At 37.9% G+C, this 17946-nt stretch overlaps 1 protein-coding gene across 13 annotated transcripts in view; it reads right to left on the bottom strand.

Annotated features, from left to right (window-relative positions):
- Positions 1-17946, bottom strand: part of kcnn1a (potassium intermediate/small conductance calcium-activated channel, subfamily N, member 1a) — a 67907-nt gene that overhangs the window by 49477 nt on the left and 484 nt on the right. For 6 of the 13 annotated variants that reach the window (XR_015477856.1, XR_015477857.1, XR_015477858.1 and 3 more), the window contains exon 1: positions 26-1084. The exons of 3 other annotated variants lie outside the window; for them this stretch is intronic. Coding sequence is in view for 3 of the 10 variants with exons in the window: in XM_087239762.1 (XP_087095888.1) it covers positions 26-997 (972 nt within the window). In the remaining 7 variants the exon portion in view is untranslated. 13 annotated transcript variants of the gene reach the window in all.

The raw sequence follows: 17946 nt of genomic DNA on the forward strand, positions 1-17946 counted from the left end.
TGTGCTGCTGTCCATACATAAATACCTTGTATTTGCCAGCCCGATTTTTCTTCTCCTCCTTGTCGTGGGGCTCTGGCCACAGTTGACTGCTGGAGCCGTACGGGGGGCTGCTGGCTTCACTACTAGACACGGACGAGTTTCTCTCCAGCGCGCGCTCGCATCGATACGGCTGACAGAGCGCGATTTTCCCCTCCTGGTACCTGCTGTCTCGGTCACTGTGCTGCTGCTGGAGGCTGTGCTCCTGCGCGCGAGCCTGCTGATGCTGATGCTGCAACAGCGGCGCCTGCTTGTTTCTGCACACTTGCCCCGATCCGCCGATGCAGTAGTTGATCGGCAAGCTGCTGCCCAACAGTAACTGAGCCTGAGGCTCAATTAATTGCCTCTCCTTCTCGGCTTCCTCGCGCTCATTTACGTGTCCTTGACTAGAGTTTGGCAAGAGTGGCTCAAAGGAGGGGTCCCTTTGTTGATTATAACAAGGTTGCTGCAGCAACTGGTATTGGTCTCGACGCCCCCCCTCCCCGACGCGACGCTGTACGATGTCTTGTTTGTAATTAGCACTCTTTTGGCGCGTATCCCGCGTATTAGAAATGTGCGAAGGCAGAGGCGGCGGCAGCAGTTCAGATGGGGAGGGCTGCGGGGAAACGGAAGATCTCTGCTGAGGAGAATGGCTCCCCTCTGAATGACACTGATAGCCAGATGAGGCCCCTGGAAACGGATGCGGCAGGTTGTCGTAAGGCTGACGGTCGGTGCGCGCTCCCTGCGCGAGGCTGCAGTGGCCGGTCAAAGGCAGGCACTCGTCGTTCCTGGTGCCGCGGTCCGGACAGGACTGTACATGTCGGTTGTTATGTGAGGAGGTGGATCGCTCCTTTATCGATGGCGGTGGGGGCGGCAGACTAAAGAGCGGGGCGACTGGACAAGATGCTTCTTTTGGACTGTCACGAGCGTCCGCGTCGTTGCTGTGCTGCTGGTGGACAGCTCCCGCGTGCCGATGCCGCATCCCCTCAATATCCGCGTCTTGTTGTGGTTGCTCCTTTGCCTTGTAAAGCACCGACACCCATTCATTGCGATGTGCCCCAAAAGAACCGAGCTGCCTCGTCTCATTGGTGGACTCGAGCGAGACCTGCCTCGTGACGTCATCGCCGAGATGAACGCCGCCCTCGTGTGAAAACCGCTTTATGTTTACAGTGGATAAGATTAAACCTGAGATGCGAATTGGGTATTAGCAAGGTCATGCGCGCGTCGAAAGCTCAATGTCCTGTCAGGATTGACATTTTCAAGCCTGTGCCATTGCAGGTCGATTACAAAAAAAAAAAAAAAAACAGCATCAAATCAAATACTTGCGGAACAGGTGCACCGCTGGAAGAAATGGCTTATTTTGTGATGGCGTAATGTGATGAGTTGAAGACAATAAAGCAATATCATACGCGCACATTCAGTACCTACAGGAAGACTAAACTAGCCAGTGAAAATGAAAATGAATGTTGTTTAAATCCATTTAGATTTCATAAAGTATATTTACAGTCAACGAAGAGTCTTTTTCTTGCAGAGGAAATGGTTTGCTATATGATTAGAATGTTTGTTAACTGATCCCTGAAAGGTGCTTTGAGGAAGCCAAAATTTTATCTTCTATAGGCATCCCATCACTCAATAAAACAATGAAACAAAAATAACTTCATATGTAAGGGGTTTAACTAATGTTTAAATGGTTTAAATTTAGAGATATTTAATAAAGACGCATGATCTGTTAAACTGAGTTTATGACCTTTTGCCTACCAACAGTATTGGCTGGAGTAAACTTGTTTTTTGGAAAATATCTTCTGTGGACTTTTTTTATTACTTTGTAAGACTTTATTAACTTCTGTTAAATTTACATCACCAAATTTGCATGTTTACCTTGCATGTTTAAAATAAAAAAAAAATTGTTAAAAAAATATAATCTCTGTTTCTTGCACCACTAGCACACTCAAGTCTACAATGCCATTCATCTAATCAATCAAATTTGTGACCGGAACCGACTGTTTTATAATGTGGAATCAATCAAACCTGAAAAACACAAGGACGAATAATAAATAGCTCTTCGGTTGAACACGTGCTTTGATAGAGCTACTAACATGGACACACACTAATCAAAAACAGTTCAGTGGTTCATAAAATGTATATGATAATTTGACAAAGTTGGCTAACAGCAAAATATTACTTTGTAAAAATATAATGTGCAATATGTTATCTTGTATCTTTGAGTAAATGCTTAACACACTCCAGCTTGTGCAATAAAAGGGATAAGTATCATTTTCAGTCATGATCATTTTATAATGTTCAATTGGTTAATTCATCATTTGTGAATGCACAGGTATACATTCAACTTCCTCACTGATATCAATGTTCATTTACATTATACTGAATGAATATAGATAAGTGTTGGGAAAATAAGGATGCTCTCTTTGGTTCTGAAACACGCACAATTATAAGAGCTGTGGATCAGGTTTTGCTTAGATTGTGACGATCAAATGTCTCAACAAAGACGAAAATTCTACAATCCCATGAAACAGCCACTAAATGAAAAGCAGCTCAATAATCAGATTTTATTCATTCATTCATTTTCTTTTTGGCTTAGTCTCTTTGTTAATCTGGGGTCCTCCAACTTATCCAGCACATATTTTATGCAGCAGCTTCCAGCCACAACCCAACACTGGGAAACACCCACACACTCTTGCACACACACTACGGCCCATTTAGCTCATTCAATTCACCTATAGCGCATGTCTTTGGACTTGTGGGGGAAACCGGAGGAAACCCACGTGAACATGGGGAGACCATGCAAACTCCACACAAAAACGGCAACTGACCCAGCCTAAGCTTGAACCAGCGACCTTCTTACTGTGAGGCAATTGTGCTACCCACTGTGCCACCATGCAGCCCATAATCAGGTTTTACTCTTATAAAAAGCAGATGTGAAAATTCCTAAACAGCCACAACAAAATAACAATTAAATGGATAATATTATTGACAGACATCTACTACCACAACAGATACCCTGATAATTTAGGCCAAATGCTATGGGACTGAATGAATAAATAAATGAATAGCTGCATGAATTAAACAAAAACTCATTCCTGGTTAGGCATGGGACAATCAAGGTTTTCAAGGTTTACCACAATTTGGAAAAGTCAAGGTTTTAAAACCGCAAAAAATATATTTTATAGTGTTCCTAATGTACATGTCATATTTTTACAATTATTTAGTTATTTAGGGCAACAGTATCTCTAACAAGGCGACAAAGTGGTGCAGTAGGTAGTGCTGTCACTTCACAGCAAGAAGGTTGCTGGTTCCAGCCTCGGCTGGGTCAGTTGGCGTTTATGTGTGGAGTTTGCATGTACTCCCTGCGCTCGTGTGGGTTTCCTCAGGGTGCTCCGGTTTCCCTCACAGTTCAAAGACATGCACTACAGGTGAATTGGGTAGGCTAAATTGTCCGTAGTGTATGAGTGTGAATGAGTGTGTGTGGATGTTTCCCAGAGATTGGTTGCGACTGGAAGGGCATCCACTGCGTAAACGTGCTGAATAAGTTGGTGGCTCATTCTGCTGTGGCGACCCCGGATTAATAAAGGGACTAAGCCGAAAGAAAATGAATGAATGAATAAATGAGTATCTCTAACAGAAAAGGACCCCTGCATTAAAAAAAAGCTACTGGTCAGCACATAACTTTTGGTCAGCAAACAAGCAAATTATGCCTATAAACCAACATCCTATGCTACTATGTGCATCCTATGTGCTATGTGCCTCAACAGGACAGTGGCTTTACTTTATATCCAAAGAAAAGAAAGATCCAAAGATGCCTTTTCAAAGAAATCTGTTTCGTAAACTAATGAAGACAGCAGAGGTCAATGATTTATTTTATTTAACATTTTTACCATTCCAAAATATTTGAAATGTATCTTAATATGTTCAATGTTCAGATATTTAAAAAGATATATTTTAGAGCAGTAATCACAATACCATGATATTTCTTACCCAAGGTTTTCATATCGTCAGAATCTTAGACCTTATATCTTATGCCTATTCCTGGTATACAAAAAATGTATCACTAAAATAAAATGAAAACTGCATAATTAACTTTACTATTTTCATATCTTAATATTTTAAATAGTCTAATGCTTCAATCTTTAAAACTTTTGGGTAAAAACACAACTTCTCAATGTTAATTTTAGCCGAGATGTATTCAGATGTATTTCACAATCATTGTTCTGCATTAAATTCTACTGCACAATTAATCTATTAATCTGGTACAAATTTTTTTTTAATGTCATTTTTATTATAAAATACTTAAATTGCTACATAAAAACTGTGTTTTTTAGTTGGCTGAGAGAACAATAGTACATTATTGTAATGTATTTTTAACGTAAAAGTGCACTGTACTGTTTTCTTAGACATACAAAGAACAATTACTGAGACCTTCATGCTTAACAGTATACAACTAATGGTGTTTTGTTAAATTATATTAAATGAAGCTAAATTTCATAAATAATAAGTTTGTTTTGTCGCATTTGGTCTTATGTTATATCTTGTGTGTCTTCTCGATGTGCTGTGTCTTACTATGAAGGTCTTTTATATTTGTGTAGATGACCCTAGGGACCTTCTATACTAGCATGAAAAATCACAGCTTGTGAAAATGCTTTTAATGAACATTGATTTTTTTTGTGCATTTATTTTTTCTTTTGCTACCTGCAACTATTTGGTGGATGTCGGTATAATATTGGACTAAAATTGAAATGCAGTGAGTGCTGTTAGATTATATTTTTATTTTCTTTTGTAAAATACAGTTTTATACTGTAAATGTTACATTTCCTTGTAAATAGCTTTACATTTTTACTCTATTTTTACAGGATTATTCTGCAACCAAAGCTGCAAGTTTTTTATTATTTCTTTCCATTTATCAGTAAACACAGTTTAAATTGAATTTATTTTAGTGACATTTTAGTACTTCAGTAAATACATAATGAATTTATCAGACAAGGTCAATTTACTGTACTGCAACAGAAAATAAAATTCTACAGCCTGCTTGTCAAAATGTAGCATCTCTCTCTCTCTCATGCTTTCACCCAAAAACACAAACATACGTAATGCCTGAAATGCCCCTAATTTGAATAAGAAACAGCCAGACATTGCTGTCAGAGTTTGCAATACAGTATGTGCAAAATTCAATATGCATTATTGTCCCCCACACTTGATTGACTAAGAGACATATTCCTCTGAAGCACGCATCGCAGGGCAATACAATCTATGGAAAGCAATGTGGATGATACAACAAATCAGCTCTTTCACATGCAAGAATATTTTGAGGAGAAATGAAATACCTTAACTGAGCTCACACGAGTCGTGATCCATAAAGATTATAAATTCCTAGTGGGTGAGGACGAGGACCGGACACGCTTGCGTCTTAAAACTAAAATTACACTGAATTCGCCCAAGCACATATTGTACTTTTTATGACAGTATAAAAAAGAAATCTATTAAGCTGAAATATATATATATATATATATATATATATATATATATATATATATATATATATATATATATATATATATATATATATGCATTTTTTTTTAAATAGACAGCTTTGATGTAGCATTTGCATTGTAACTTGAATCATTTACAACCCCTTCAGCCTAGATATGTCTGCCTGGTAAAATTTTATTAATTTAGATTTATTTGACATTTTGCAGCTGTCAAGAAAAATGATTAGAGAAGGCTTTTATATCGATCAGCTGCAGCATACGTGAGATAGGCTACTTAACAGCATAAATATATAAAAACAAATATAAAATCAAAAAGGCAACACATTTAAGTGTAAGGAAAAAGTCCACCAGATGATTATAAAACAAACATGTAGTAAATGGTGGCTGGATTTACAGAGGGGTGGTGGTGTGTCACATATTTTTCATCTTCTCTGACAAAGGTTGTGTCTATAAATGAAAGGGCAACATTAAGATAGGTCAGAATAAATCATCACAAAGATATGCTTCAAAGGCCTTGAGAAACCTTCTTTCATCACCTGGTCTGCCATTTTAAGGCTAATACTGACAGAGGGAACCATATGAAATACCAAATGTGGGGTGGTGAGCTGTGGTATTAAAAACTTGCATGCCCAGTAAGTTAGAGAATTTCTTACCTTACACTCCGCACATCTTCATATGGATCCTGCTGAGCGCTCCTCACAATGACATCAGCGCAATAAATGAAATAATATCAAACACTATAATACACGCCGAGACAGACTACAAAGCAAGCGTAGTTTCCCGGAATAAAAACGCATAGTGCTCCACGCCGACAGAAATCCTCTTGTGTGGAGATTCTCGGTCTAGTGGCGGGCTTGCCCTCCAGCGCGTGAATATGCATGCGACCGAAGGCGCGAGCGCGCTCCGTGTCTCCCCTTCACTTTCATCTCCTCATATTTAACGTTTGTCTTTTCAAAGGCATCTCAAAAAGCAATGTAATCTACAACACTTCCTTGGCAGTTAATTAGACTATACACTAATTGAGGAGGTGACAGCAAAAATCCGCGCGAACCGTCAATGTGTTTCAGGAGTAGCCAACAGAATATTGGTAGCAGGATCCACTCAGGACCGTCACGCCGTAGTATTGATCGAGAATCGTGAGAGGAGGGTTATATGACCTTGTGACGTGTTGTAAATTGATGGGGGGATCCCTGTGCTATTTTTAGATCCTGGTTGTTGAGAGACTAGCGGGGGTGGATGAAAAGGGTGGGGGCTCGGGGGTTCCCGTGCACGCACAAACCGCAGCAAAATTGATCCTATATAAAGATGCTCATGCAGGACTCGGAATGAAAGGATTCTTACATATGGACGCACCATTGATGGAGACACCATTTTGCGTTCATCTTATGAGGTCTATTGTTGATTTTACATCCTCATGCTTTTTATAAATGCATGGAGCTACTGTAATTATATAATAAATGCATTGTGGTAGCACGTGGACAGACATGTTTTAGATGAAGTAGCATGTTTAAATAAAAATATTAATTTTGGATTTTGGAATATCATGTTATTTGAATTGTGTCTTAAATGTACAATTTTATGCCATATTTTTTGATTATCATCTATAACATGAAACTGCTGGTAAATAACCTTTAAGGTTATACACACTGCTGCTGTTGGCGTCTGTATCGTCATGCTGGTAAATGTGCGCAATGCAGGAGTGTATGTTTGGAAACAAGCTTGACATCTCAGAAGAATGGATATGTTGCATTTTGTTTGCAGCTTGACAGTTTTATTTTTTAATCTGGAGACAACTATGCACGAGCAATCAACAATTATTCATTCATTCATTTTCTTTTCGACTTAGTCCCTTTATTAATCTGGGGTCGCCACAGTGGAATGAACTGCCAACATAATCAGCATATGTTTTATGCAGCGGATGCCCTTCCAGCTGCAACCCATCACTGGGAAACACCCATACACTCTTATTCACACACATACACTACTATTTAGCTTACCTAATTCACCTATAACGCATGTCTTTGGACTTATGGTGGGAAACTAGAGCACCCGGAGGAAACCAAGCAATTAACATTTAAATGCAAATTGTCAAATCCATGCCCAGTCATCATATTCTGTTTGTGGTCTAATCAGATACATGCTGTTAATATTTCAGTTTCTTGTCTTAAGATGTGTTCATATTTGGCAGGCCTTTAGTTTGAAGTCGGTTCCAATTGCTTTGGTACAGACTGTGCACTGAAAAGGGGCTCTTGGTTTGATTAAAATGAATGCAACATAAAGCAAGATATCTAAAAAAGCAAAAACAGGACATAAGGTCAAAAGATGTTACCAATAAATGGACATTTGTGAACGCACATATAAATAAGTTACCTCATATTGATGATTATTATTAACTGAGGACACTGCATTATGCTGTTGGATGAATGGAGAAAAAAATGAGCAAAAATATGCTCTCTTTAGTCATGAAGTTGGTCGAAATAATCAGAGCTGTGGATCAGGGATTATCAAATGTCCATAATCAGTGGTTGTTTCTTAGTTCCAAGAACGCAGAACGCTTGTGAAGAACGAACTCAGGAGACTGCGAGAACACAGAACAGGTCCTGTGAGAAATCAAATTCTGCGTTCTTCTAGATGGTCACGTGACCTTCAAACATTTTTACGAAAAATAATTTAAACATTACAGCATTCATACTGTGATTTGTTGATTTTCTGCTTTTCAATATATCTAACATGCACAAAACCTTACTAATATACTCTGCACAATACAAATGAAACAGATTTTAATACGAATTTCAGCAAATAAACACCCTTTATGTGTTTATGCCTCTATTAAGATACTAATCCATCTCATTTAGGGGCACTCCTGAGATAAATAAGTTATATCTCTGAACTTTAGAGGAAATGCTGCGCTTCCCACCTCCTTTATTTAGCCACAATGTCTTCTTGGACTTTTAGAGTGAGTTGGGTGCTACATCGGTGCATCCTCGATATCAAGAACGCATTTCGTGTGATCTTCATTTTTGCGGTCTTAAATTTTCGAGCTGAACTTTGCGCAAGATCGCTGAGGAATGCATATTAAGAAACAGCCAATGATTTATTTTAATTATTTAGCCTGACATGTTTACTGTTCCAGAATATTATAAATATTTCCTAAAATAAAATGTATTTTGTTCGATGGAGGGAAAGTTTTAGTTTTTTTTACCCAGACATTTAAAAAGAAGATATTTTAGAGCAGTGATCACAATACCATCATACCGTGAAACTGTGACATTTTTACCCAAGGTTAGCATACCGTCAGAATCTTATACCAGCCCATGCTAAGTAAAGACTGACATCTACCAGTACATGAGCTCTATGATTTCGTAGTGAAACCTTGGGTATTCAGGCTAATGGAAAAGGATGTCAAAATAAGCAAAAACTGGACATGATATCACAAGATGTGACTTGTTTTTCTTATTATTCTAGTCACAATGTTACTGACAGTTCAATACCTTTTTGGAATAAAAAGAGAACCGAACAACAAGTGTGAAACGATCTAGCTTATACAGTGGTGTAAGGTACTTAAGTGTTGAAAATGAAGCAAAACTCTTTTTTTTTCAATTATCTTTAAGTGGATTAGAAACCTTTGTGCGTGAGGTTTGCCCAGGAGCCATAATTTGACATGAGCTGCTTGTCACTTAAAACACAGTTTAATGGGATTCCTTTGTTTGTGTTAATCAACCTCAAAGTGACTTTAAAGAGGGTGCAAACACTGTGAAGGGGAAGCAGCCCTGGTGCCTGTCTGATGAGGCTGCGAATGAAATTGAAAGTCAGTCAGATGTTAACTTAACTGCCCCAGAATAAGCCAAATGTTCAGGTTGTTTATTTGATAAAAATACCTTTTTGAGCTCTTACTCCTTTTAGTGAAGACACTCACTGAATCAGAAGACAATCTGCTTGTTAAGCGTGACGCCACGCAAAGCAGGTTCCTTTTCCATCAAATGGTAATAATAAGCGTTTACAAAGTGATGTAACACTTTTGAAAATCACGATCACAATATATATATATATATTTTTTTTTTATAAATTGTTAAAATATTGATGTGTGTGATGCTGAAAGTCCAGAGACTGATGTGTACACCATGATTTTATAAAATTTCTCTTCAATGTGTGATGTGACTTAAAAAGTGTTCATAAACAAGTATTGTCTCAATTCAAATTAGTAGCAGCTTGAACCCGGAAACAGTATTTCATATGTCACGACTTAACAAGCGGATAGGGAAATAGCGAATACATTTATGTCTAGTCCTGATAAGACATAGTGAGAAAAAGACCTCATGCATTACTTCTGCACAGTGTTAGGCAGGTGGATTTCAGTGTCATGGTTGGTGTTCTCTTTTTTTGTGTGTGGAATTATACTCTCATTCTCCTCACATAAAGCCTCAGTGTCAGTAATACTCTAATTTTTGGAGTGAAATCTGCTTTCACGCAAGATTATGTGAATGTACTGCGCAGGAATTTATAAAGTCCTAATTAAGCTCTCTTCATGACTTTCACAGCCCACCTGAAGGAGAATGAGAATCACCCGTCTTTAAATTCACCTCTGCTGAGTAGAAAGCACTCAGGAACAAATCATTGTCGATGCTCAATGTCAGCAACTGAATGTCTTTTAAAGAACTATTGACAGACAGTCTTGTTTTATGGGTTGATGTTTTTTTTATGCAGTAACCAGCCAAAAAAGGAAAGTTCCCCCATAGATTAAGCTTCCTGTTAATTTATACACCTTTAGGCTATCCAAGATATGTTTTTTTTAAATTAATATTTTATTGGATGTTAGAGAATGTTTTTTGCTGACAATGACTTCTCTTATGAAGTGACATTATCTACAAAGAAGAAACATTATCTACAACACTTTCATCCACAGCTTTTGCAAACAAAACTCAATGTGTTATGAAAAAATGCACTGCTAAATATTGACATGCACTTTATGAATCTCCAAGGTCAGCAGAGTCAGCTAAAATCATCTTTAATGTTCTACTGAAGAGCAAAATAGCTCACCTACATCTTGAATTGGCCAAGGTTGAGTAAATAACAGCAATTTTTTATTTTTAATTGAACTATGCCAACAGTAAATGTAAATTTCTATGCGGATGCTCTACAAGGAGGATCTGAAAACCAGATCCTCAATCAGGTTACATTTGATTTTTTCATCATTTTGGCTATTTTATACAGTGGCCGAGAGAGCTTATCGTGCTGCTATTTAAGAAATCACATGCAATTACAAATTAAGAAAATATCTTCATCTTTTTGACAGCACACACTGCAAATCCTTACAATTAATCCACACATTAATAAAATGCGATGCATTTTCTCGCAACGAAAACAATTCCTGAAAATGCACTGCATTTTTTAACAACACAAAAACATTCATTCATTCATTTTTACAGCAGAATGAATCAGCAACTTGTCCTGCATATGTTTTACGCAGCGGATACCCTTCCAGCTGCAACCCATCTCTGGGAAACATCCATACACACTCATTCACACTCATACACTACGGAAAATTTAGCCTACCCAATTCACCTGTACCACATGTCTTTGGACTTATGGGGAAACCGGAGCACCCGGAGGAAACCCACGCGAACACAGGGAGAACATACAAACTCCACATAGAAACGCCAACTGACCCAGCCAAGGCTTGAACCAGTGACCTTCTTGCTGTGAGGCAACAGCACTACCTACTGCACCACTGCATTGCCCAACACAAAAACAACAGAATACAAAGGAAATGTTTCAAGACAACCCAAAAATGTGACGGGTGCCACTGTGCTGACTATTGCTCAGTGAAGTTGTAGGTTTAAAAGGTGAGATTTTTTGTTTGTTTATTTTAACATCCAGATTCCCTTGTCTTTTGTATTTATTAGCTTAAATAACCATAATCTAAATAACCGGGTCCGTCACATTTTAGGGTCTTCTTGAATAATTTTCATTGTGTTCTGAACTATTTGAAAGTATTGTGAGAAAATGCAGCACGTTTTTTAATGTGTATGCGTTGTGAGAAAATGCAACACGTGTGTTTAAATCCAGCGTATTTTTTTTTCAAATCTGTTTGTGTTGTGACGATTTGCAGCATGTTTGCTGTCAAACTGATGAAGATCATTTCTTAAATTTGCTGGCGTTTTTTATAATTGCATGTGTTTTCTTAAATTGCAGCACGTTAAGCTCTCTCGGCAACAGTAATGTCATTTTGTATGCATACTTAATGATGTTACATACATTGTTAAATCTGTTCACTTTAAGGAAGGAGACCTAATATATGAACATAAATCCACCCATATAATCTCTATACACTGCTTTTTGAATAATAACTCCAGTCATGAACTATTTGTCAATTTGTATATTTTGTATTCTTTTTGTTACACTGTTCATACTTCTGTCATGAAAACAAACGCGTCAGTAAAGCTCTTTCTGATTCAGATTTTTGAAATATCATGCATCAAATCATAGCTGTTTCTTGCAGAAAACATATTATAAATGGGTTTGTCATCAAGCTTTACTTCTCTTTTGAATTGTAGGCTAAACGTTTATCCCGTGCAACAACTGGAAGAGTCATCAGGTAATAACTGATGAGACGATTTTCAGCACTGTACCCCATTAGCTTACTGCACTAATCTATAACATATGCATGCAAGACAGCATCCAATTAATATTAATGGATTGTGTTTTCTTGATTGCTGTAAGGGACCACACGTGGAGATCAAGTCTCGGTGGTGAAGCGCAGCCTATTAAGAGATCTCCTACGAGGACATCCCTCACAGTGTGCGCACTAAATAATTGCAACTACTGCTTGTCATAGTGTCAGGCAGCGAGCCAGTTTGTGTATACAAAATCAAAACCTTTGTTGAAATCAATGAGCTGCAGTTTCGGCATTACATAGCAGCGATCTAAACAGGGCTTAGCACAGTTCAGCCCTCTGCTTGTTCTGCGAGCAGCCACTAAGGGAATACATGTGTGGAACAGGGATCTCCAGTGCTTAACACGGTCACTGGTGAAGCGCAAACGTTGCAGCGGCCTGTAATGGCGTTGCAGCTCAGCACCACTGCAGTACACCTCCACTGCAGCCTTAATTATGCATGGCAGCTGTAGTGAAAACACCCACTCACTCACAGGGGAAGTGCAGGGGCAGGAAAGCAGATAAGAGGAGTGTAGAGTGGGAGTGGGTGAAGTCTGTTTGTGCTGCCGATGGGATGTAGGATTCAGAAAAACAGAGATCATATAAGCTGATAAATTCTTTCAAATATAGTGTTCGGCTATTTGCTAGATGTCTTGTTTCTTTGAAAATTAAAGGAGCTGCAGGCTAATATATAAGAGCAGTGGCAGTGGTAAATCCTAACTTCATAGATGGTGGCATCCAGGTGTGTGCACAGGTATGGCATGCCCTTTTGTACTCAACTCTAAAGTGTCCTTTTTAGAGGAGTTTTTTTTATCCAATAAATCAATGCAATCGTGCACCCTTTACGTCTGTCTGTCCATTATACGAGCAATATCACACGAGTAGCAGTGCGATATGTGTTGTCCCACCAGTGATGATATACAGCCATATTGCACTGCTACGACTGTGATAATGTGTTTATACAACAGTTTGACGGCATAATCGTGTGTATAAAGAAAAAATCTAACACAGAGTCTCGGAAACCCTTTTGTATGAGGAACTACTTTCTTTCGCCATTCATTCACATCTGCAGCTGACCGTGGCTACTTCACCAACATCACTTTAGAGCTAGTATTTGAATGACTCTCTAGTGTAATGTCTAAAGAGATGAGCAAACAGGTGACTTTGCTCACATTTTAAGATTATAAGGCTGATATCCCAGTATTTCTCTGTCGCTATTGGGAGATGACAATAATTATCCACAAAAAAGCCAAAGCAGCACAAACACTATCAGAATACTGTTGTGTTCGCGATAAGGAAAAATGCTAAACGCATGCGGGCATTTCTTCTTTCTTTCTGTTTAATGAACTAGTCTGCAGTAACAAAAGCAGAGGACACATTAGAAACAAACAGATGGCCAACCAAAAAATAACTCAAGGTTACAGAAAGAGTGGCCAACACAAAATACACACATTCCTGATATATGAGTCCCATCTCACAATCAATACACTACATTTATATGGTATAAACACAGCACTGCAACATACAAGAGAGAGAGAGAGAGAGATCAACTTAGAATGTCACTTACCAGTTTAATAATGATTTGATCAGCTGTAGGTAGAAACAAAGCTGTTTTTCTTCTCTATGGGCTTATTATGCAATCTCTGTTGCCATCTTGTGGATGGACAACATCAACCTTCTTTGCTTTGCTCAATAGATATATACATTAGATGTCGCATACAGACCCTGAGCATGTGTCAATAGCGACGCCACATTTGTACAGTGCTCCTAGTATGTAATGTGAGCCCTTTAATGGTCAAATACATGCACATTTGTGTCAGAGCGCGGTGTTTAGTGATTATTCATATTAACCCTCATTTGTGTAATAAACAAACAAGTTGAGAATCAAAAGACACAAGAAAGAGAAACCATATCAGAGCCGCACCATTCTTAAAGTGACAGCGTGCGGTATTTCTGCTGCTGCCGACTGTCTTTATTATTAATCAATAATAAAATCAAAAATACAGTGAAGATGCTTAAAGCACAGTTTAAACATAACAGATTTAATAACTCATTTCTAATAAGTGATTTATTTTATCTTTGCTATGATGACAATACATTATATTTTACTAGATGTTTTTCAAGATACTCAGCTTAAAGTGACATTCAAAGGCTTAACTAGGGTAAATAGACAAGTCATTGTATAACAGTAGTTTCTCCTGCAGACAATCAAACATATATATTGCTTAAAGGGGCCAATAATATTGAGCTATTAAAATAGGTTTCAAAATATTCAAACCTGCTTTTATTCTAGCTGAAACAAAACAAATAAGCCTTTCTCCAGAAGAAAAAAATATTAGAGGAAATACTGTAAAAAAAACCTCTGTTAAACATCAATTGGGAAATATTTATACATAAAAATACATTCACAGAAGGACGAATAATTTTGACTTCAACTGATAATCGTTTTGAATAATCGTGATTACAATTATGACCAAAATAATTGTGATTATGATTTTTCCCATAATCGAGCAGCCTTAGCTCCTAGGACAAATGTCATTAAACCGCACTAGTCAAGATTAAAACCAATGTCAAGACGCTGAACCTTAGCGCCATGTATGGGTGTAGTAACGAGCAAACAAAGAAAGCAAAGCTCAAAGGCAGAACATTTCATAGGTAAGATTTCGATTTTACGTTTTTGTATCTTATGAACTTTTGTGCTCAACAAGTATTGATTATTGATGATGATACAGTCACCTACTGCATTCATCATTAGGCAAAGTAGCAGCAACTCGCACTAAATACACGGCTTTTGGTAGTTTTTTTTAATAAAATAATCAAACAATGCAAATAAAATATGACAACAAGATGCTGCAGTGCTAGAAACTAGTATTATTGTCGGCTATGAGGCTATGAACGTGGCGTTCATAACGGAGATTCATTTACAAATGAATCGCTCCCTCCGTTAGAATTAGAAGTAAAAGCAGGAGAGGACATGTGTTGCAGGAGATCAAATTTAACAGGGAGGGAAATAATACATTTCCATGCACACAACACATGTTTTTTGTCTCCAAGTGGTAATACCACATGGGGCCCCCTCATCACGCCGCTATGCCACTGGCGGTCACTGATCCATCGATATAGAAAAGTGATGTAAAATTATCATTTTTTTAATTCCAAAAAATATTTGCATACTGGCCACCGGGAAAACTCCCGATCATAGATATATGTATAAATGTGTATATAAATCTCTGGCTCTGGATGAGCAGGCCTCCACTGCTCCTGGGTCCCACATTCATTTCAAAGGAGTGCTCACCTGTACTAAAATTTTCTTCAGTTAAACAAAGAGAAAACTGAAGTCAGAGAATAGGAACAGAGATTAGGTTCTCAAGGTGAATGCGTACCTTGGCTTAAAGGGTCAAACAACAAAAAATAAGGTCAAGAATCTTGGTGTGACTCTGGAGTCAGATCTGAGTTTCAACAGTCATGTCAAAGCAGTTAGCAAATCAGCATACTATCATCTCAAAAATATTGCAAGAATTAGATGCTTTGTTTGCAGTGAAGACTTAGAGAAACTTGTTCATGCTTTTATCAGCAGCAGGGTGGATTACTGCAACGGCCTCCTCACTGACCTTCCCAAAAAGACAGTTACAGCTCATCCAGAACGCTGCGGCCAGAATTCTGACCAGAAACAGGAAATCAGAGCACATCACACCTGTCCTCAGGTCTTTACACTGGCTGCCAGTTACATTCAGAATAGATTTTAAAGTATTATTACTTGTCTATAAATCACTAAATGGCCAAGGACCTCAATACATTACAGATATGCTCACTGAATACCAACCCAACAGATCACTCAAATCTTTAGGATCATATAAACTAGAAATTCCAAGAGTTCAGTCAAACCAGGGTGAATCAGCTTTCAGTCACTATGCTCCTCGCTGCTGGAATCAGCTTCCAGAAATGATCAGATGTGCTCCAACATTAGGCATGTTCAAATCAAGACTGAAAACACATTTGTTTAGCTGTGCCTTTACTGTATGAGCACTGTGCTACGTCCGACAGATTGCACCATTATGTTTTTCGTTTTCTTTTTCATTCTTTTATAACCTATTTTACCTCATTTTAATTTGTTTTTATCTGTTTTTAATCATTTTTTATTGTCTGCATTTTGTTCCTAAAATGGTCTTGTTTATTCTTGTTTATGTAAAGCACTTAGAATTGCCACTGTGTATGAAATGTGCTACATAAATAAACTTGCCTTGCCTAAAAGGGCAGCTCTATTGATGCATTCCAATAGACAACAATAGCGTAGGTGACATCTCATGTTATATCTATAGCTTTGCTCAATGACAGGCTAATGGCCACTGACACACTCTCTCACAGAAATTTTAAAATAGGCACTGTCCTTATAAATAAACTGCATAGTTGCAATCTAAACAATTACATTCTCGACTAAAAAAGCCTGAAAAGCACACTATGCTGTCCAACAGCTGCAATATTTGGCAAACTGTCCTCTGCTTGTCACTGTATGTGGGTGGAGTAATACACAAGGGTAAAGTGTGATGAGGCTGGATGGGTGCGGTTATTTGCAGAATATCACACGGCCATCAGCCAATCAGATTCAAGAACTAGACAGAACTGTTGTATAAATAAATATATTTATCCAATGAAATGTATTTGAAACAGCTAAATCTTGTTGAAAACAACTGTCAGTCAAATACCATAACTCCACCCCTGTCTTGACTGACTGAAGTTCCATATCAGTAGCTGAACATCTTGCAAGGGTAATACAAAATCTTATAACATTACACTTAGTCCCTGTATAAATCAGGGGTTGCCACAGTGGCATGAACCACTAACTTATTCAGCATGTGTTTAACACAGCGTATGCCCTTCCAGCTGAAACCCATCACTGGGAAATAATATTACACAGTCTCGAGGAAATTAATTAAGCGAAACACAGAAACCATTGGTCCTTAGTGAGTCATTAAACAGTCAAAAGCTACTGGCATTTACAAAAACAACAAATAAGGGAAAAACTAAAGTTTGGAAGCTCGTACTCCAGAGTCTAGACAGCCATAAACACATTTAAAGCTGTTTTCCAAGGCTGTAGATTTAAACGAATAATGTTTTGAACAGTTTTTTCTTTAATAGATGTTTTGTCAGGAAGCCGCATGTATTCATTAGTGTTTTTCCTTTTATAGGGCTGGTACGTATTGACTTGCATTTTAGGAATGATCAAGAACCTATCTATCTAATTATGTGCTCATAGAGAAGTACTTGTGCAATAATAGACTGCATGGGACAGGGTACAAAGGAAAATGTGGGAACGTGGGAAACCTTTTATTTTCAAAATGTGTAAACCAGGCCTGTAGCCAGAAGGGGTTTGGGTGGTTCGAAAGATGCACCCCTTACTGACGAGGGTCCAGAATTTGTCCCAATCATGAGCTCATTTGTCCTATTTTGACTGCTATTTCATTGTAAATTATGCAAATAATCCATCGAATAGAACCCATTTAGTCCAATACACACTATTATTTTGTCCAACATTTAACTGTGCAAGAAAATATAAGAGACATAAGAGAACTCATCTTTTGCAACTGTGTTGCTTTTAAATAGAGAAAACATTTTACAAGTAACATCTATTCTAAATCTTGGACCTTATTCTTAAAAAAAAGTGATCAATGGGAAGGTGTGAAGCACCAAAAGAGGCCCATATTCAAATAAATTTGAATACTAATTTGGCTAATGTTGTTGTTATACATGACTTTTCAAATGTACTTTTTTACAAGAGAG

The sequence above is a fragment of the Danio rerio genome, chromosome 2 (genome assembly GCF_052040795.2).
Source record: "Danio rerio strain M-AB ecotype USA chromosome 2, GRCz13ab, whole genome shotgun sequence".
Taxonomy (NCBI): domain Eukaryota; kingdom Metazoa; phylum Chordata; class Actinopteri; order Cypriniformes; family Danionidae; genus Danio; species Danio rerio.